The sequence below is a fragment of the Mytilus californianus genome, unplaced genomic scaffold (genome assembly GCF_021869535.1).
Source record: "Mytilus californianus isolate M0D057914Y unplaced genomic scaffold, xbMytCali1.0.p SCAF_5, whole genome shotgun sequence".
NCBI lineage: Eukaryota > Metazoa > Mollusca > Bivalvia > Mytilida > Mytilidae > Mytilus > Mytilus californianus.
Genome location: NW_026262701.1, coordinates 61,072,234 through 61,095,500, shown reverse-complemented (window position 1 = coordinate 61,095,500; position 23,267 = coordinate 61,072,234). Strand labels below are relative to the sequence as shown.

General features: G+C 33.2%; 2 protein-coding genes across 3 annotated transcripts; one reads left to right on the top strand and one right to left on the bottom strand.

The window, feature by feature from the left end:
- Positions 1–10,426: 10,426 nt before the first annotated feature.
- On the bottom strand, positions 10,427–15,011 carry LOC127701169 (F-box/LRR-repeat protein 8-like). Its single transcript, XM_052204992.1, has 2 exons — positions 14,873–15,011; positions 10,427–13,064 (listed from the first exon to the last, which is right to left on the bottom strand). Exon 2 carries the CDS (start codon positions 13,021–13,023, stop codon positions 11,824–11,826), a length of 1,200 nt encoding a protein of 399 aa, XP_052060952.1. The 5' UTR covers positions 13,024–13,064; positions 14,873–15,011; the 3' UTR covers positions 10,427–11,823.
- LOC127701189 (39S ribosomal protein L52, mitochondrial-like) lies at positions 14,945–23,267 on the top strand. Of its 2 annotated transcripts, none has more exons than XR_007981853.1 (5): positions 14,945–15,041; positions 18,576–18,651; positions 19,171–19,238; positions 20,197–20,261; positions 23,088–23,267. XR_007981853.1 is itself a non-coding variant. In XM_052205024.1 (5 exons), exons 1-5 carry the CDS (start codon positions 15,303–15,305, stop codon positions 23,208–23,210), a joined length of 375 nt encoding a protein of 124 aa, XP_052060984.1. In that variant the 5' UTR covers positions 15,206–15,302; the 3' UTR covers positions 23,211–23,267. The 2 variants fall into 2 exon arrangements, 1 of the variants encoding a protein (XP_052060984.1); XM_052205024.1 differs by lacking the exon at positions 14,945–15,041 and adding an exon at positions 15,206–15,345.

Genomic DNA, 23,267 nt, shown 5'->3' with positions numbered 1-23,267 from the left:
AAGAGAAAACCAACAGCCTTATTCATACTACAACCATTAACATATAACAGCTTTTGACAATGAGCAAAAGAGAAAACCAACAGCCTTATTCATACTACAATCATGAACATAACAGCTTTTGATAATGAGCAAAAGAGAAAACCAACAGCCTTATTCATACTACAACCATGGACATATAACAGCTTTTGACAATGAGCAAAAGAGAAAACCAACAGCCTTATCCATACTACAACCATGAACATATAGCAGCTTTTGACAATGAGTAAAAGAGAAAAAGAACAGCCTTATTCATACTACAACCATGAACATAACAGTTTTTGACAAATTTGCAAACGAGAAAACCAACAGCCTCATTCATACTACAACCATGAACATATAACAGCTTTTGAAAAATTTGCAAAAGAGAAAACCAATAGCCTTTTTTCATACTACAACAATGAACAAATAACAGTTTTTAACAAATTTGCAAAAGAGAAAACCAACAGCCTTATTCATACTACAATCATGAACATAAGCAGCTTTTGGCAATGAGCAAAAGAGAAAACTAACAGCCTTATTCATACTACAACCATGAACATATAACAGCTTTTGACAAATTTGCAAAAGAGAAAACCAACATCCTTTTTTTATACTACAACAATGAACATATAACAGTGTTTGACAAATTTGCAAAAGAGAAAACCAACAGCCTTATTCATACTACAACCATGAACATATAACAGCTTTTGACAAATTTGCAAAAGAGAAAACAAACAGCCTTTTTTCATACTACAACCATGAACATATAACAGTTTTTGACAAATTTGCAAAAGAGAAAACCGACAGCCTTATTCATACTACAACCATGAACATATAACAGCTTTTGAAAAATTTGCAAAAGAGAAAACCAACAGCCTTTTTTCATACTCTAACAATGAACATATAACAGTTTTTGACAAATTTGCAAAAGAGAAAACCAACAGCCTCATTCATACTACAACCATGAACATATAACAGCTTTTGAAAAATTTGCAAAAGAGAAAACCAACAGCCTTTTTTCATACTACAACAATGAACAAATAACAGTTTTTAACAAATTTGCAAAAGAGAAAACCAACAGCCTTATTCATACTACAATCATGAACATATAGCAGCTTTTGGCAATGAGCAAAAGAGAAAACCAACAGCCTTATTCATACTACAACCATGAACATATAACAGCTTTTGACAATGAGCAAAAGAGAAAACCAACAGCCTTATTCATACTACAACCATGAACATAACAGCTTTTGACAATGAGCAAAAGAGAAAACCAACAGCCTTATTCATACTACAACCATGAACATATAACAGCTTTTGACAATGAGCAAAAGAGAAAACCAACAGCCTTATTCATACTACAACCATGAACATAACAGCTTTTGATAATGAGCAAAAGAGAAAGCAAACAGCCTTATTCATACTACAACCATGGACATATAACAGCTTTTGACAATGAGCACAAGAGAAAACTAACAGCCTGCCCTTATTCATACTACAACCATGAACATAACAGCTTTTGACAATGAGCAAAAGACAAAACCAACAGCCTTATTCATACTACAACCATGAACATAACAGCTTTTGACAATGAGCAAAAGAGAAAACCAACAGCCTTATTCATACTACAACCATGAACATATAACAGCTTTTGACAAATTTGCAAAAGAGAAAACCAACAGCCTTTTTTCATACTACAACAATGAACATATAACAGTTTTTGACAAATTTGCAAAAGAGAAAACCAACAGCCTTATTCATACTACAATCATGAACATATAACAGTTTTTGACAAATTTGCAAAAGAGAAAACCAACAGCCTTATTTATACTACAACCATGAACATATAACAGCTTTTGGCAATGAGCAAAAGAGAAAACCAACAGCCTTTTTTCATACTACAACCATGAACATATAACAGCTTTTGACAATGAGCAAAAGAGAAAACCAACAGCCTTATTCATACTACAACCATGAACATAACAGCTTTTGACAATGAGCAAAAGAGAAAACCAACAGCCTTATTCATACTACAACCATAAACATATAACAGCTTTTGACAAATTTGCAAAAGAGAAAACCAACAGCCTTTTTTCATACTACAACAATGAACATATAACAGTTTTTGACAAATTTGCAAAAGAGAAAACCAACAGCCTTATTTATACTACAATCATGAACATATAACAGCTTTTAGCAATGAGCAAAAGAGAAAACCAACAGCCTTATTCATACTACAACCATGAACATATAACAGCTTTTGACAATGAGCAAAAGAGAAAACCAACAGCCTTATTCATACTACAACCATGAACATATAACAGTTTTTGACAATGAGCAAAAGAGAAAACCAACAGCCTAATTCATACTACAACCATGAACATATAACAGCTTTTGACAATGATCAAAAGAGAAAACCAACAGCCTTATTCATACTACAACCATGGACATATAACAGCTTTTGACAATGAGCAAAAGAGAAAACTAACAGCCTGCCCTTATTCATACTACAACCATGAACATATAACAGCTTTTGACAAATTTGCAAAAGAGAAAACCAACAGCCTTTTTTCATACTACAACAATGAACATATAACAGTTTTTGACAAATTTGCAAAAGAGACAACCAACAGCCTTATTCATACTACAATCATGAACATATAACAGCTTTTGGCAATGAGCAAAAGAGAAAACCAACAGCCTTATTCATACTACAACCATGAACATATAACAGCTTTTGACAATGAGCAAAAAAGAAAACCAACAGCCTTATTCATACTACAACCATGAACATAACAGCTTTTGACAATGAGCAAAAGAGAAAACCAACAGCCTTATTCATACTACAACCATGAACATATAACAGCTTTTGACAAATTTGCAAAAGAGAAAACCAACAGCCTTTTTTCATACTACAACAATGAACATATAACAGTTTTTGACAAATTTGCAAAAGAGAAAACCAACAGCCTTATTCATACTACAAATATGAACATATAACCGCTTTTGACAAATTTGCAAAAGAGAAAACCAACAGCCTTTTTTTATACTACAACAATGAACATATAACAGTTTTTGACAAATTTGCAAAAGAGAAAACCAACAGCCTTATTCATACTACAACCATGAACATATAACAGTTTTTGACAAATTTGCAAAAGAGAAAACCAACAGCCTTATTCATACTACAACCATGAACATATAACAGCTTTTGACAATGAGCAAAAGAGAAAACCAACAGCCTTATTCATACTACAACCATGAACATAACAGCTTTTGACAATGAGCAAAAGAGAAAACCGACAGCCTTATTCATACTACAACCATGAACATATAACAGCTTTTGAAAAATTTGCAAAAGAGAAAAACCAACAGCCTTATTCATACTACAACCATGAACATAACAGCTTTTGACAAATTTGCAAAATAGAAAACCAACTGCCTTATTCATACTACAACCATGAACATATAACAGCTTTTGACAAATTTGCAAAAGAGAAAACAGACAGCCTTTTTTCATACTACAACAATGAACATATAACAGTTTTTGACAAATTTGCAAAAGAGAAAACCAACAGCCTTATTTATACTACAACCATGAACATATAACAGCTTTTGGCAATGAGCAAAAGAGAAAACCAACAGCCTTATTCATACTACAACCATGAACATATAACAGCTTTTGACAATGAGCAAAAGAGAAAACCAACAGCCTTATTCATACTACAACCATGAACATAACAGCTTTTGACAATGAGCAAAAGAGAAAACCAACAGCCTTATTCATACTACAACCATGAACATATAACAGCATATGACAATGATCAAAAGAGAAAACCAACAGCCTTATTCATACTACAACCATGAACATATAACAGCTTTTGACAATGAGCATCAGAGAAAACCAACAGCCTTATTCATACTGCAACCAAAAACAAAAAACAAACAAGAAATGATTGTAACAGGATGCTGTTACGAAGTCTCCCAAACGAAGCTCCCATAATTCGTAATTCCCAGGGTCGCCTGACATTGGGCAACGTCCAGTGAAAATTGGTTTGGTCCAGTAAAGTTATATGCATTAGTGATGCCTGGGGACTAACCTTGTATATCATTCAAATCATCTTGGCATGACAAACCTGAATATATATGGTTTAGGGGTGGGGATCTCGACCATTTACAAGATACTAGAACATTGGAGGTGGGGAGGAACCCCTAGGGACTGGCCCTATACGTCATTCAAATGTTCATTACATGACTAACAGGAATATATATGGTTTAGGGGTGGGGATCTCAACCATTTACAAGATATTAGAACATTGGGGGTGGGGGGAACCCCTGGGGACTGACCGTATATGTCATTCAAATGTTCGAGACAAGACAAATAGGAATATATATGGTTTAGGGGTGGGGATCTCAACCATTTACAAGATATTAGAACTTTCTCAAATGGCAGGGGGTCGGGATGACCCCTGGGGACTAACCCTGTATATCATTCAAACCATCTTCGCATGACAAACCAGAATATATATGGTTTAGGGGTGGGGATCTTGACCACTTAGAAGATATTAGAACTTTCTTAAATGGCAGGGGGTGGGGGTGACCCCTGTGGACTAATCCTGTATTTCATTTGATGTGCTTTATCATGACAAACCAGAATATATATGGTTTAGGGGTGGGGATCTCAACCATTAACAAGATATTAGAACTTTCTCAAATGGCAGGGGGTCGGGATGACCCCTGGGGACTAACCCTGTATATCATTTGAACCATCTTCGCATGACAAACCAGAATATATATGGTTTAGGGGTGGGGATCTCAACCATTTACAAGATATTAGAACTTTCTCAAATGGCAGGGGGTCGGGATGACCCCTGGGGACTAACCCTGTATATCATTCAAACCATCTCAGCATGACAAACCAGAATATATATGGTTTAGGGGTGGGGATCTTGACCACTTAGATATTAGAACTTTCTTAAATGGCAGGGGGTGGGGGTGACCCCTGGGGACTAATCCTGTATTTCATTTGATGTGCTTTATCATGACAAACCAGAATAGATATGGTTTAGGGGTGGGGATCTCAACCATTTACAAGATATTAGAACTTTCTCAAATGGCAGGGGGTCGGGATGACCCCTGGGGACTAACCCTGTATATCATTTCAACCATCTTCGCATGACAAACCAGAATATATATGGTTTAGGGGTGGGGATCTCGACCATTTACAAGATATTAGAACTCTCTAAAATGGCAGGGGGTCGGGATGACCCCTGGGGACTAACCCTGTATATCATTCAAACCATCTTAGCATGACAAACCAGAATATATATGGTTTAGGGGTGGGGATCTTGACCACTTACAAGATATTAGAACTTTCTAAAATGGCAGAGGGTGGGGGTGACCCCTGGGGACTAACCCTGTATTTCATTTGATGTGCTTTATCATGACAAACCAGAATATATATGGTTTAGGGGTGGGGATCTCAACCATTTACAAGATATTAGAACTTTCTCAAATGGCAGGGGGTCGGGATGACCCCTGGGGACTAACCCTGTATATCATTCAAACCATCTCAGCATGACAAACCAGAATATATATGGTTTAGGGGTGGGGATCTTGACCACTTAGAAGATATTAGAACTTTCTTAAATGGCAGGGGGTGGGGGTGACCCCTGGGGACTAACCCTGTATTACATTTGATGTGCTTTATTATGACAAACCAGAATATATATGGTTTAGGGGTGGGGATCTTGACCACTTACAAGGTATTAGAACTTTCTTAAATGGCAGGGGTTGGGGGTGACCCCTGGGGACTAACCGTGTATTTCATTTAATGGGCTTTATCATTTAGAACATTTTCAATTAAAAAGATTGTGTCTATCACAAACGGTTTTCAATTTATAATCATTTGAAAATTTAAAAAAATTAAATCCCATAGGGTTCTATAGTAAAACCCTCTTTTCTTTTTGCCCCTCAAAGTACCCCTTTATAAACCCCATTGCACAAACAGAAGAAGAAGAAGAAGAAGAAGAAGAAGAAGAAGAAGAAGAAGAAGAAGAAGAAGAAGAAGAAGAAGAAGGAGGAGGAGGAGGAGGAGGAAGGAGGAGGAGGAGGAGGAGGAGGAGGAGGAAGAAGAAGAAGAAGAAGAAGAAGAAGAAGAAGAAGAAGAAGAAGAAGAAGAAGAAGAAGAAGAAGAAGAAGAAGAAGAAGAAGAAGAAGAAGAAGAAGAAGAAGAAGAAGAAGAAGAAGAAGAAGAAGAAGAAGAAGAAGAAGAAGAAGAAGAAGAAGAAGAAGAAGAAGAAGAAGAAGAAGAAGAAGAAGAAGAAGAAGAAGAAGAAGAAGAAAAAGAAGAAGAAGAAGAAGAAGAAGAAGAAGAAGAACAACAACAACAACAACAACAACAACAACAACAACAACAACAACAACAACAAATGACACAAAGTACTGATCTATGAGAAGTTAGATTCACTGAAAGCTAGTTCAAAGACCAATTGCAACTAATAAATAAATCAGTTCTCCCAGACAAAAAGTTGGTTAGTACATTTTCAACTGATGGGCTAGTTTTCATTAACTTTGAGTGCTCTGATAATTGTATACTGGTGTTTTACTTGTACCTTTGTTTTTTTGTTGTCTATTACACAGGTTTTATAATGTTCAGTGTCATTCTGTTTTTTAATTGCACATACATGTAGTGTTAATAGCAGATCTCTGATAGTCTCAATGAAATATAGTCAAACTTATCTAGACTCGGATAGAACTTGACATATTATATGGGCTCTTTGTCTTAGCTGTTAAAATCCTAGATGTTTTATTGGTCTTTTGTCTCACTGATATATGATACCGGGTACACCTAACATTTTTATATAAAATATTGTTGTAATATACATGTTAAATTTCTCTTTCCAAAAGTTGTACGAAAGATTTAAGACTGGTCATTCTTAAATCATCTCATATATCCTTAGACACTCTGGTTTTCTGTTAATGTCCAATATATTCTGACACTCGCTTACATTTATTGTCGAGCCTGCGACTTTTGTCACAAAAGCGAGACATAGTGATCATACATTCCGTCTGCGGCAACCACAAATATTCACTCTGTGATTAAAGTTTTTGAAATTTTAATAACTTTCTTAAAATATCCTGGATTTCTACCAAACTTGGACAGAAGCTTGTTTATGATCATAAGATAGTATCCAGAAGTAAATTTTGTAAAAAAAAAATCCTGTTTATCTGTATTTTACTTATAAATGGACTTAGTTTTTCTGCCAGTTAACATTACATTCACTCTGTGGTTAAAGTTTTAAAAATGTTAATAACTTTCTTAAACTATCCTGGATTTGTACCATACTTGAACAGTAGCTTTTTTATGATCAAAAGCTAGTATCTAGAAGGAAATTTTGTAAAAATTTATTTCCTGTTTTTCCGTATATAACTTATAAATGGACTCAGTTTTTCTTCCAGTTAACATTACATACAGTCTGAAGTAAAAGTTTTTAAAACAATTATTAGATTCATAAACCATCCTGGATTTTTACCAAACTTGGACAGAGGCTTCTTACAATCAAAAGATAGTATCTAGAGGAAAATTTTTAATAATTTTTTCCCCATTTTTGTTGAGTCTGCGACTAACAGTAAAAGTATGCTAGACACTGTGTTCCACAGAACCTTTACAAATTTTGTACAGTTAATTCAGAAATTATTGTTTTTTTTTAATGCCAATAATGTGACTGGTTGAGTATCGCAATAATAAAATCTCGCATTCTGTCAGCTGATACATATATTTGTATGGAGATTTTCCCTGAAATTGTAACTTAATCTCGCATTTTTGTCCTTTCTTCAAAAATCGCAATAATAAATGTACGCAATAATTTCTGAATTTACAGTATTTGCTTTCCAGAAACACTTTTCCTGTGCACTGGAATTGGTGCCATAATCATCAATTAAATCAAAGAAAAACATTGGCTGTTCTAATTATTTTATTATAAACATTTCTAAAGAAGGAAATAATATAAAAACTGATTATCTATAAATAAATATATTTGATAATAAAAAAAAAAAAAATAGAAAGTATTTATTTTAAAAGTGCAAATCTATTCAAGAAGCATGCCTTTTCTGTTTTCAACAATAAACCAATTTGAAAAATCAGTGGTATCAAAATAGGTTTCTTTACTTGCACAACTTGTATTTCCATAATTGTTTTTAGTTCCCTGTTTTATCATTTCACTGCCTTTTATAGCTTATTATAGGGTACGTGTTTTGCTCACTGTTGAAGGACATATAATTGTTCACATAATTAGTCTTTTAGTTTTTATGGATAGTTGTATCACTGGCAATTATACCACATCTCCTTATTTTGATATTAAAAAAACTTTACAATTAAACAATGTTATAATTCCTCACTGGTGCATGAAAAAGAGCCTCATAATCTCAACAAAAATGACATGCAAGGAGGCTAATGCAAACAGCATACCAAATATCAATGGTCTAACAGATGTTCTTCATAAACACTTTATAGCAATCAGAAAACTACACATTTAAGTTTTGGAGTCAGTGTCTGAGGGAGGGGGAAATATTTACTGCACAAATATGAAATAAATGCATTCTAATGCAAATAATTAGAAAACTGAATGTTGGAATATAAACACTTCAAAGTCACTGCAGCATGACTATGGAGACACAGCCCTGTGTTCTCCCTAAAACTAAATTGCATAGATAATCATGGATGCTAACGCAAAAGCTTACCCTATATCAATGATTAATCTTCAAGGCTTCTTCATAAGGACACAGTAATCAGAAAATTTAATATCTAAAGTTTGAAGTCACTGAAGCCAGATGACTCAGCCTCATAGACTGTATTCAATTGAGATACATAGATGCTGATTTAACCTTTATAATCATTTTAAAATGGAACTAGCAAGAAAACTTGTTAGGCATTGATAGATAGATCAAAAATGTTGACACCTTTGCTATTTGTTGCAGATGAAATTTAAACTATATCATAATCATATAACATACACTAACAGGAAATCAAAATATTTTTTTCATTTAGTTGAAATGTCAATTTCTTTATAAAAAGTATAAAACTGTCATATTTACACTGATTTACATATATATAAGCAAAAAATCAAATTTTTCATACAAAAAAGCAGTTTAAAAGTTCATAAAAAAAAAAGTCATGAATTGTGACAATATATTATATTTCCTTGGGCCTTTCCTGTAATCATACAACAGGGGATGTTGGGAGGCACTTCAGTATAAAAGTTAAAGGCATTTGGTTATTTTGCTGTTTGAGGTTTCAGATGGTATTAAGTATAAAACAATAAAAATGCATGGTATATGGTTTACAAAATTTGCCTCTCAACCCCAAAGTACAGTCTAGAACAGCCCTTATCTTTAATATATTTAAACTTTAGCAATGAAATATGAATCATTATGTGTTACTGGAAGTTGCATTACTTCTTAAAATGCAGCTCAACTTATTTGAATGAAAAAACAAACATCACTGAACATGCTGAATATAAGTGTAAAAAATTGAGTGGAAAAGTGATGTTGTTACTTTGACTTGACTGTTAGTGTTGCTCTCCACCTATTGCAACTTATTAAAAATTCTGACCAAATTGCAATTTGTTTTATAAAACCAAACTGTTCAACTGGTCAGAAATTTGAACAAACTGCTTTAGAAAACCACAGTCTAGCCACAAAAGTGCAAGGTGATAAAATAAAGCATACTTACAATCCTATAAGACTTTAATTCCACTTCAATGTTATTCTGAAAAATCAGTCTAACAGTTTGTATAGAAATTTTATTGTTATTTTCATGCTAAAGGTGATGGATAGAAATTTTGAGTTGCTATAAAAATGTCCAAACTAAATTTCATACAATTTTTCTTTCGAAAAGTCTTCTGTATTCATAAGAATCAGACATCGTTTGAATTAAAACATTTTATATTCAGTAAAATATATGTAAAATTACAATATGTTAATAAGATTCCATGGGAGATAACCTAAAACATTATTCTTTTGAATATAGAAGACTTTTCGATAGAAAGATTGATTATCTCCTATGGAAACTTCCTAAAAACGTATTGTAATTTCACACATATTTTACTGAATATAAAATGTTTTAATTCAAGTGATGTCTGATTCTTATGAATATAGAAGACTTTTCGAAAGAAAAAATGTATGAAAACTTAGTTTGGACATTTTTATAGCAGTTTAAAATTACTACCTATCCCTTTAGCATGACAATAACAATAAAATTTCTATACAAACTGTCAAACTAACTTTATAATAACATTGAAGTGGAATTAAAGTCTTATAGGATTGTAAGTATGCTTTATTTGATCACCTTGCACTTATGTAGCTAGACTGTGGTTTTCTACAGCAGTTTGTACAAATTTCTGACCAGTTGAACAGTTTGGTTTTTATAAAACAAATTGCAATTTGGTCAGAATTTTGAATAAGTTGCAATAGGTGGAGAGCAACACTAACAGTCAAGTCACAGTAAGTAATGATAAATCTTGCATTAAAAATTTGTTATTACTATTTATTTTTTTGGGGGTGGGGTCATTTTTAGTATCTCAGCAATTCCATGTAACAATTAAATTGATTAATGTTCAAAAATCAATATAAAATAGGAAATGTGGTATGATTGCTTAAGAGACAAATATCCACCAAAGTAAAGGTAGCCAGTCCCCTCACAAGGACAAAGCCTAGCTATTCATAAAACTGGTTTAGTTCTTACTACACTTCAACTAGATCTATGATGTATCATTGCCACTGTTCAATTGCATACTAAAACAACCTTATTATTAATAGACCAGGCAAAAGAAAAGTAATACAACTATTGCACAAAATGTAGTTAAGCATGTTAAGGAAGAACCAAATATTTAGCATTAATGAAATGATATGTCCTGCCCATTTATTGTTAAACAATATGTCCTGTCCATTTATTGTTAAGCAATATGTCCTGCCATTTTTTAAAGGTCAGGGAATATATAAAAATTAACATGACCTAACTGGAAGCCCATTAAAAATTAAACTCAAACTTGGCATTATATAAAATATATATTTTATACAAAATGTGCAAGTTTACTGATCTCTTTTTTCCCTTCCAACAGTTATATTACCGGTATTTGTCTACCCAACATTACTTAGTTTACCTGTCACCTATATATAAAAACATGTTCTGACTAAAAGCCCATGAAAAATCAAATTGAAACTAGGAAACATACCCTATCATGTATAAGATAAAAATGTAATATGATATGTTTAAATTATCTATAATTTTTTTTTTCTTCCTAATAGACAACATGGATAAATATCCGCTTTAACAAAACCTTTAACCTGTCAGCAATTATATAAACATGCTCTGAAGGGAAGGCTATAAGAAAAAATTAACAGAAACTACAAAATATAAGCATTATGTACATACATGTACGGTAATATTATTTGTACATTGTCTAAAAAAAATCTCTCCTACATTCTAAGTTCATGTACCTGACAATATATAATTACAAGAGTTAAAAAATAATTATTTTTATAAAAATAATATCTTAAATCAACATTTTGGGTAAAAATTAACTAAACAATTGCAAAACACTAACTATTGATGAATTCTTCATTTATATCTTTGCATAAAGATATGGCCACATTAAAATACATATATAAAAGATTTTGCTACTTACATAACAGTATACAAATAACAACAAAAACAAGGCAACGTGCAAACATGCTGAGCTAATATATTAATAAATATTGTATCAATTAAGGCATAAATTAAATTTGCTTTTGCACAGGCATATATCATTTGAAAGGAAATTCCTGTTGTACAGTCAGTAGGCTCTTTCTTGTAGGGATCATCCATGGTTCTGGTTCCATTTCACTCTTCAATATATAATTTCCTTTTTCTCTCAGTTGTGGCAACTCTGCATGTATTCCCTGAACAACTTCTTTGTCAAGAATACAATATATCTTCAAACAGGTCAACTGTTTACAAGTATGTGCTAAGTCTAGCAAAGCTACACCTAACTCATATGAATTTCGTGTTTGGAGCACCAAGGTTTCCAGTGTGTTACAATAAAACCTGGAAACATTTTTTATCTCGTCGATCAAAATTGTGAAAGTTTCCAATCTAAGTTGTTTCAGTGGTATTTCTGGTTTTAATACATCTGCTACTTTCACTTGAGGTACTGTGTGGTCAAAATGCAATGACACTCTAAATTCTGGAATTTTTGCTACCAGCTTAGCCCAAGCATCTGAAGTTAGATCGCTTTCATATTTCAATTCTCTTCTGCACCCAATAGCAATATATTGTATTGGACTTCTGTCATCTTCTGCTAAGGTTTCTAAGATTTCATCTGATAGACTTGTGTGATATACTCGCAAATCTCGTAACTTTTGACATCTTTTGACCAGACGCAAAATGCAATCAGGTGTTACTTTGCAAACCAGAATTCTATTAAAAAGATTGAGATACTCAATTTCTGGATGGTTTTTAGAAAGTTCATCAATCAAACTGTCATCAAAAGCAGCCTGTAAACCACTTAGGTTCACTTCTACAAGACTATGCCTAGGGGACAGTTCGTCTGGGATAGATCCAAAAAAGGTTTTCAAAGCTTCTACAAATTCTAATCCTGCATAGAAAAGTGGATTCTCTCCAGTAAAATAGATCCCAAATTTATGTAATTTACCCTGTCTGACTTTGCAAAGTAAATTAATGATTTCAACAGCACATTTTCTCTTTTCAGCATCTTTTTGATAAAGGTAGATTGACACATCACGGAAATGACGTCCATGTTGGACAACACAGTCTGCAAAGTTTCTAAATTCTGCATTGTCTTTATTTAAATTGAACTCAAATGTCCGCCATAAATACTGTGAATGAAAACATTGCTGCCAAGATTTACATACCAAAGAAGCATGGTATCGTTCACTTAGACTAAGATAACCAAGTACATTGACAATTATATGGTCAGGAATTTGTTTCCAAACATCAATTTCCATGGTTGCTTTCTACAATATATCTGTCAATGATACCATATATCCTGTAAAAAAGTATGAAAACATTTTTTATTTGAATACATAAAGTGATTATTCAGAAATGTTTCTAACTTAAACAAGTTAAAATTTCAGCCATAGCTATTAGATTATACATTGTAGCTGCTATTACATAATTTATATCCGACTTGACTTGCATTTCTGCAAACAATTATCTTCTAATCTTTATAGTAAATTAATGTCATTTTAGATATTTAATTTGTTTTTTAAATCTATGAAGAGCAAATCTGGAAATTAAATCATGTTCTAACATAAATGTTTAGGTTTTGATGTCATTTTGTTTTGCAAAAACTAATAACATGTCAAAGAATTATTTAAAAGTAATTTTGGAAAATGTTCAGATAATTTTGACTTAAAATTTCACAGCAATCCAAAATTATATACGGTTAAAATCATATACTTCAAAATATATGAATGAACAAAGAGATGAACAAGTGTCCATAAACGTACCTTACTATGATGTTTGTCGAAGGATCATGGATTTTCTTGAGGAGTGTACAGAAAGGAAGTTGTTTTCAAGTGAAAAAAAAAATCTTTCATGGTGTTAATTTAAGGAAAAGACCAATGATGTAAGATTATATTCAGCAATTAGTTTCAAGTGTGTTTCAGACAAGACAGGTGCATATATTTTTGTGGGAGAAGAAAGGTTAAGACTTGACACCAGACAGACTGCAAGGTAAAAGTGATTGAAAATTTAGGGTTGTGGTGTGGGGATTTTGGGACTTAATTGGGTTGAGGGATGATATACATGCAGATAAGTATATCAGCATTCTAGATAATAACATTCAGCCCATTATTGTTGAACACTTTCCTGAAAACACTACCTTTTCAAAGATGACAATGCACCACTGCATAGGGACTGATCAGCCAAAGCTTACTTGGCATGAAAATGTCTATAAAATATGAGCTGGCTTTGATAATCACTCGTCAAGAAAGAATATTACATTGAAAATGTATGGTTGTATATAAAAAGAACACTTCAGCTACAAGTGTATAAAATTAATTCCAACAATAAACTGTGCTGGGAATATTCCACATAAGGCAAATTAAAGGGGGGGGGGGATTAAGTTCGTTCGTGAGTTAGGGCTTAAGATGGATGGCCACAGTGCTGAAGGTGCTGTTTCGATTCTGACTCGGGGTACAATAAATTAGAAGGGCGATTATCACCCTCTCACACACAACTCTGGTACCCATACCGGAGTTTAAACTAGAATGGGTACTAATTTAGAGCCACAGTTAGTCAAAGTTGAGCCAGACTTTGACCTAGATATCAATCTGCTGATATCTCTTCCGTTTGTTCCAATGAGTAGCATGTGGTTCTTTCCAAGTACTTTGGCTTCCTCCACCATAATAACAGACTTCTCGGTGTAAAACATTTGTAACACTGACCCTTTGTGATGGGGTGGGGATTAATTGTTCTGGTAAATATGTTAGTGACACATCTCCATTAATCCAAATAGGGAGTCTACACGGTTCCACTGGCTGTAGATTCCGAGGGTCCCTGAATAACAGAGGAATCTACCAGTACATCCATACAGTAAAGGAAAGGGGATTGGCAGTTAGGGGGAAAGTCAGGGACCCTGGGTGAGGCTGTTCACCTCCTCTGAATTATGTTATCATCTGACATTTACATGGAAGTAATACTGAATCCAGAAAACAATGTTTATTAATCTAATAATCTAAGTCAGAAAAGTTTATCTCCATTATTTACTTGTGTAGCCTACACTGTAGGTAAATACAAATTATATACCAACTAAAATATTATAAAGATCATGAATGGCGAATTATAACTTACTGCAATACAATGTCGACGCCAGTTGGAATGCATTAACAGAAATATGTACGTTGCAATACAAGAATCATCTCGTAAAAGTCTTAGGGCAGCAATAACTTCTTCATTGATGACTGAGATGACAGCTGATAACTGGAAATTCACTTTTCCGGAAAATTATTTGTCAACAAAGGTACATATATAGAAAGATCTTCCGAACAATCGTAATCTAACAAGTTTTAATTAATGACAATTGGATTTGCATATCGACAATCAGATTATCTTTGATTAATTCGTTTAGGCGTGCCGATGTGAAATTGGGCTTTTTAAAAACAATTATGAAGTCCGTATCCGTCTTTTTTCCATTGTTTTCATCTTTATTTGGACTGGTTCCCTGTCTCGAAGAATTTGATCAAGAATCAGTATACATAAGGGTGACATGTGAAGCTCAAAAATGAGTGTAACACTAACTAAGGCTATAGTTCAAACCACAAAAAGTAATTCAGATCGTTTATATATGTAGAAATATATATTAGGTTTTAGTGAAAATTTTGGACGCCATTCTGTATCTGCATCCCATGAATATAAGCACACCTCCTTATTTCAATATTTGAAGTAAAAGTTTATAAAAAATTATACACAAGTCACTGAAATCCACCATCACGGCATCAGTATATTTAAACTTCACATATGCGGTAGGTCTTTTCACCGCCGAACACCACCGCACACAACAGAACAGAACAAAACTGTCTGCTGAACACCCCAAAATAATCTAAAACTGAAAAAAACCAATATATGGTTATATTATCTTATCTATTAAACAGATTTTAGTAAAAAGGTTAACAAATAATAGGGAAACGAGACCAATTAATAACACCCAAAAGAGTCATCAACACTGCAAAATAATGCAGAACACCCATAATTATACTTTTTTATCATTTTTTTTCAGTTTATATATTCTAACTTTTGTTGTAATTAAGTGAAAAGATTAACAAATAAAAGGAAATCATACCGAATTTTAACTGTGTACAGAATAGGAGAGTAACCGACCACACTGAAGTTGACTGAACACCGTAAAACACCGCCGAACACAAGAAAAATCTTTTTTTTGCTATTTATTTTGTCTACTGGTTATAATTTAGTAAAGAATTTCAACAAGTGTTAAATAAGGTTTGATAGGTTTAATAATGAAATAATAAGATAACAAATAAAAGGAAATAAGAACAAATATTTACATCGAAAAAATAAAAGAGTCCCTGAACACATTGAACACAGCCGAACATCCAGAAATATATTGTTTTATCATTTTTAACAGTGAAAAACACGTACTTATACAAATAATAAGACTAAAGCTTTAATTTAAATAGATCGATGATACTGAATAATGATTGTATTTTTCATAGTTTTAATTTACTTTTGGGGTGTTCGGCGGTGAAAAGACCTACCCCATATAATGAACTATGACAAGACATAGTTACTAGGGAAAACACTCAGCAATCCATATAATAAAAAAAAAAACATCTGTAAGGCAACATAAAGTGGTCAACACACGGATGGCCTGATAACAATTAATTTGTAGTTAATGTAGGTTTGTGGCCTAAAGACTGATGGATACAGTACTGAAAGTCCCGTGTTCAATCATGACTCTTGGCTGGAAATTTCTGTACATTGAGTAGGGTGATTTTCAACCTCCCACACAAATCTCTGGTTACTAGCCAAGAGTTTAAACTAGAATGGGCATTTTGGGGGGTCAAAGCTTTGCAGATATCTCTTCGGTATATCTGTTCCTGCCATGGAGCCCAGTTGGTTTTTATGAGTACTTTGGCTTCCTCCACCATATTACAGCCTTCCTGGTGTCCTAACACTCCCTTTGTGTTGGGTTGGGGATTGTCCTTGGTGTAAATAAGCTAATGTATATAAATTAGTTACACATCTCCATGAATCCAGGTAAGGAGTGTACACAGACTCCGCTGTGCCCTTGCAGCTCTCAAGGGGGTCTCTGAATAATGGGGGATCTATGTACATGTACATGCACACACAGTGCATTTCTTTTGAACGATACTTGCAAATTAAAACACTTGTACCTGCCTTTTCTCAATAATATTTTTAAAGTGTAGTGTACTTCTTTTTGGAAAAATTATATCAAAATTATAGAAATCTAAATTTGGAAAAATTTATGTTAATGGGGGGTCTTGAATTCAGTTTGACAGCTTCAGACATACTAATTTTTTAACTTTTTCAACTGGACCAAATCTCACTACTTTACCATAAATTCAATACCCAGTATTTTTTTACTGCATAATTTCACCCCCACTCATCTTTATCTATCTATATATATATCACTTGAATGTTTGCTATGCATGTTTATACACATGGAGATTTGTATGAATCTTAAGGGCTGCTCCCTTTCGCTCGGACCATCTCCTCCAGCTAAGCAATCAATCCAACCAGAAGTTTGCCTTCCTTGGGATCACACTGATGCACACAACCCTTATGCAAAGAACTGAACATTTAAAATCATCTTATATTAATATTTTGCACAAGTATTATCCATTGTTTCTAGTACTGAATTGTTTGTTTATGTTGATATGACTGAATTATGATTGTATCCTTGTCATTGCCCCTCTTAAGGGACATACATTGAAATAAAACACATTGAGTTCACCATTGTATAGGTTAAAATTTTGAATTGCATGTGCTTTTATATAATAGATTTGCTTTAGTGCTTATAATGATTTTACCTATATTTTGCTCTAAATGCAATTTTGTTTCATGCAGGCATACAATCTATTTTACGGTAGTTTTATTTGTATTGTATGGGTTATTGCATGCATATTGTATGTGTTAGTTAAACGTATGAACAAGCTTATGTTACTTATTAATAAGAAGATGTGGTATGAGTGCCAATGAGACAACTCTCCATCTATTAAAGTCACAATGTGTAAAAAGTAAACAATTCACAGCCTTCAACACAGATCCTTGGCTCACACTGAACAGCAAGTTATAAAGGGCCCCAAAATGACTAGTGTAAAACAATTCAAACAGGAAACCCAACGGTCTAATCTAAATAAAAAACGAGAAATGAGAAACACTTATGAACCACATCAACAAACCACAACCACGGAACAACAGGCTGACTTAGGACAGGTGCATAAAAATGCATGGAATTCCCTTCTGGGCATGTAATCGTTGCAAAAATACTTTTTGGGTTTAAAAATATTTTACCAAGTATTATTCAATATACAACAGAAACATCTAAAACTTGAACTATAAAAGAATTAAGTGTCGTTTGGCATATTTAAATTTTTCGGAAAATTCTTTTAAAATCAAGGGCAGATAATTATATTGAATTTGATAGGATAATTTGTGTTTTTTGATTTTTCAAGAAAGTAAGGCCTGTGAACCGCTATTTTTATTTGATATTTTAGAAGTATCTATGAAAAGCAATTCTTTTATTGAATTTTAACCAATTCTATTGTTTAATGTTTCCTCAGTAAGAAAGTTTTCCCTATAGAACCCATATAAAATAACTGTAATTTCGTTAATTTCAATGTATTTTAACGAAAAAAACAAGGTCCGTGACCCCCCAAAGTCTTTTAAAGAAGTTAAAGAAAAATCTATCATCAACATTTAGACACCCAAGCTACCTTACCCACCTTACATCCTTTTTACAGAAACTTCCTTGACTTCTGAAAATTATACTTATAATGGTATTGTGTATTTTCAGTTCATTTTTTTCAACTTAGTCGACAGATCCATGTATCATCAAGACAAGAAAAGGGTAGTGCTAAGTGGAGAATCAGGTATGTTATGGAGATTTAAAATCAGATCTCAGATGTTTTGTAACTTTTTTGATTTGAACAGTTTGTATTTGTCTTATACAATCGTTTCAATATTATAGATCCAGCAATGATTTTTTTTTGTTGACGGCCATACAGAGACCTATATGTTCTTAAGTCCCCTTCTTTTGGACTCTCAGTCAATCATACCACATCTCCTTATTTTATAAAGGAGAAAATATAGAAATAAGAAGATGTGGTATGAGTGCCAATGAGACAACTCTCCATCCAAGTCACAATGTGTAAAAAGTAAACAATTATAGCATGTATACATGTAGGTCAAAGTACGGCCTTCAGCACAGAGATTTGGCTCACACCGAACAGCAAGCTATAAAGGACCCCAAAATGACTAGTGTAAAACAATAGGTTTGTATTTGAATCATTTTTCTGAAGAGCAGATAGGGAAACTGGAAGACTTTGTAATCATATTCCATAAATTGATTTTTTTTTTTATTAAACACACATTATTTTTTCTGTTTTCAGTCAGGGCCAGGCCAGATCAGGAAATGAATATGGATTATTGACTGAAATGCCAGATTACTCTTTCTTGGGTAAGTTATTCAATAAGAAAATTATTAATCTTAGAGGAGTAATTATCACTTCATTGTTGTTTTAACATTTTCAAGTTCTTTTTTCATGATTCATTGGTCAATGTTAAGATTTTGTGGTTTGATCTGTTTCTCAGGTACTATTAGCAATAGGACCACTACATTTGGTGTATGGAATGATTGTAAGGTGTACATGTCTGTCTGGCATGGTTCATCAGACCATGACCTCATTTTCATAGATCATTGAAAATGATAAGTTTATGTGATACTTGTAGTAAAACCTTCATGTTACAGACTTTCAACATGAAATCAATGATAAGTAAAACAGGCGAGACATTTCAGCCTTTGCACTCTTGTTTCTATGGTAGAAAGGTAGAAACAATAAACAGGCAGATTTTGAAAAGTGAGCATGTCAGGTTCATAGGAATCTCTTGTTCAATATATAATGATTACAAATAAGTTCAACCTTTCATCTGACCATATTCCTCTAACTTTTTCTCATTTCCAGGTAAAAAAAGTGCAGAAAATAATGTCAGGGCTATAAAATATGGTTAGGTAATAGCATTTTATGATTATTTTTTTTCTTATGATCTTGTACTACTTACTGGACCAGTTTTTTTTTGTTAAAGGTGTACATGTTATTGATACAAGGGGCAGGTTAAATTCAGTTTGGTGTATATGATATCTACATGTATATATCATATAATGTTTATGATGTTTGGTGGTTTTTTTTTGCTTCTCAGGAGTAATGGACCTTATCTAAAGAAAAACAGGGAATTTGGGGACAATACAATTTACATGTTTACCATAGCCAATCAATTTATAATAAAGAGAAAGAAGACACATAAACCAAGAGGGCAATAAAAACCATAAGTCAAAGAAAAACACACAACACGGTCAACACCATCTCAAAATCTTGAAATCTGTATAATATTGAAATCTGTTGGGTTTTTATTTGTAGATGGTAGACCAACACCTCTGTCTTTGAGACAGCAGAAGAGGAGACAGGAGAAGATAGAAGTAGCGGTATATTAAATTGAAAAAATTAGCTCAAAATTTAAAAAATGAACTAGTTCACAAAGATATAATTTTTGTCTTGCAGACATAGAGATTACAATCCAGCAGGGTTAGCTTCTGTATAAAGCTTTATATTTCAGAGGGGAAAAGACCTAGATGCTTCATACCTTGTATATAGATGAGGGTAACCTGGGGTCCTTCAATTCTGTATTCTTTAATTTTTTAACCCTTTCGCCGATGAGTCCCGGTTTACCGGGATTCACGCTTCAGACAGCTGACGATGAGTCCCGTTTTACCGGGATCGGAATACCTCTTTTATATTTCCCGCTCAAAACAGTGCAAACACGAGTTATCTTTCTTTGTTGAATACCCGGATGAAAGTGTAAACATGGGGCTTCCGTTTGTTGAAAACCGTGTCAAAATCAGAGGAAATTTACGGAATTTACGAGAATTTAAAATGAGGGAACATTTTTTTTGAAAGAATATGGAAGAATTGAAGCCAAACTAGTATACTTTTTTGACATAAATGTCGTTTTATGTACAAAACACTTGGAATGGACATCGTTCAGTGTTAGGAATTTGTACAGCCTCATTAAATTTTTCAAAATTTTGCCGTTTTGGGTTAAAAAATTACGATTTTGGGTCAAAAAGTAGAATTTTGAGAATTTCACCTAGATAATGCCGAAAATTTGAAAATTTGAATATTTTATGAAGAAAAAATTATCAAAACATGAACAAAACTGTGAACATGGTGTTAGTGAATGAAATAAAGACACAAAATACTACAGATAGGTTTTTATTGACATTTATTATGAAGATCTCCCACTTGAGTAATAGTAGCCAGGGAAGCCATCGTCTCAGAGTAGCTTCTGTCTGGGCAGCTATCGGTGAAAGGGTTAAGCCATTTTTCTCAATTCTTTTTAAGTTTTGCCCATTATTCTCTATTCTTTATATTTTAGCACCCCATTATTCTCTTTTCTTTATTGTTTTGGCCCATTTTTCTCTATTCTTTTTATACTAATTTTTGCCGTTTATTCAGCACTTTTTGCCCAATATTCTCTATTCTGTAAACCCCATCCAGACCCTCATAGATGCCTTATGTTACGAAGTTTCCATCTGTCATATGTCCATTGTCCTAGACCTCATTTTCATGGTTCAGCAACTGCTTATATGCATTCCTTGCAAGGTCTTCATGACCATCAGACATGAATCTTCTGACCCCATTCTCGACCTCATTTCATGTATCAGTGATGACAGTGATCAAGGTTAAAGTTACATGATTAATTTCGTTTCTCAGATACTATAAGCAGTAGGTCAACTATATTTGGTGTTTGTAATGATTGTAAGGTGTACATGTCAGTCTAGCAGGTTTATTCTAACATTTACCTCATTTTCATGATTCATTGGTCAATGGTAAGTTTTGTGTTTTGGTCTGTTATTCAAATACTATCTGCAATAGGTCAACTATATTTGGTGTACGGAATGGTTGTAAGATGTACATGACAATGATGTCTGTCTAGCAGGGTTCATCTGTCCTTGACCTCATTTTCATTGTTCATTGGTCAATGACAAGTTTCTGTAGTTGGTCCTCTTCTCAGATACTATAAGTAAAGGTTAACTATAATGTGTGTGTTAAATGATTGAAAGGTGTACATGTATGTCTGGCATGTATCATCTAACCTTGACCTTATTTTCATGTTTCATTGGTCAATAGTAAGTTTTCATGGTTTTGTCTGTTTCTTGGATACTAAAAGCAATAGGTCAACTATTTTTTGGTTCAAGGAATGATCGTAAGCTGTATATGTCTGTCTGTTATGTATCATCTGACCTTAACCTCATTTTCATAGTTCATTGGTCAATATTACATGTTTCTTTGATACTATAAGCAAAAGGTCAACTAAATTTAGTGTATGGAATGATTTTAAGGTGTACATGTCTATCTGACCTTGACCTTATTGTCATCGATCATTGATCATGTCAAGTTTATGTGATACTTGTAGTAAAACATTTATTTTTAAGACTTTCAACATTTATTCAATCATGGTCAGTAAAGCAGGCGAGAAATTTTCATATGTGTCCTCTTGAAATGGCTTAATTGGAAAAATTGCTGAATTTTTCGTTTCTGTTCTCTAACTTAAGTTTGCCTCAACCAAATGTTATGAAGCTTATACACAATACTTATTACCACAAAACTCAGATCAAGTACAAATTTAGGTAGCGTCACATCTACCGTTCTTCAGTTATGTCCCTTTATAACTTTATATGATATGCAAGCGGGGGGCATCATCTGTGTCCCATTGACACATTCCCCATTTATTTTCTTTGTGCTTGAAGATATTGATTTGATATTTGGTGTATTGTTTAATCATGACAAGTTACAGATCAAGTTCGAATTTTGTTCCGCTCTGACGATTTTGTGCAGAATTATGGTCCTCTTTTTTTTTGTCATGCTTGAAGATATTGATTTGATGATTGGTATATAGTTTTATCATGACACGTTACAGATCAAGTTCGAATTTTGTTCTGGTCTGATGATTTTTTGCAGAGTTATGGTCCTTGGACTTAGAAAATTCACTCAGATAATCAATTTTCCACATTTTTGTTCGTCATGCTTGAAGATATTGACTTGATATTTGTTATATAGTTTACACCATGACAAATTATAGATCAAGTTAGCATTTTGTTCCAGTACAATTATTTTTTAACGGTAGGGGACTATGTATTGCCAGGCAATACTCACAGAATGCTTGTTTTACATGTACTTAAAATGCCATTTATGTAGAATATTTTACATTATAATTCAAGTTCTTATTGTTTCTTCTTTTCTTCTTCCAGAAAGATATTATGAAGAAATTAGGACAAATAGATTTTGCAAAAGAGAGATTTGAACTACAGGAACAATCTAGACATCAACAGAGACAGTCTTTACTGGACAACAAATTAAAACCAAAAAGTTGATTGTTAATCTGTATAGTTAGTTTGTATATAATTATCTATTAAATTTTGTACACTAGA

Bases quoted from the DNA above. Each gene is read 5' to 3' on its own strand.
- LOC127701169 (XM_052204992.1), bottom strand. From the start codon at position 13,023: ATGGAAATTGATGTTTGGAAACAAATTCCTGACCATATAATTGTCAAT.
- LOC127701189 (XM_052205024.1), top strand. From the start codon at position 15,303: ATGAGTGTAACACTAACTAAGGCTATAGTTCAAACCACAAAAA. The intron at 18,652-19,170 runs GTATGTTATGGA...TTCTGTTTTCAG, and splicing joins AGTGCTAAGTGGAGAATCAG to TCAGGGCCAGGCCAGATCAG. The intron at 20,262-23,087 runs GTATATTAAATT...TTCTTCTTCCAG, and splicing joins AGGAGAAGATAGAAGTAGCG to AAAGATATTATGAAGAAATT.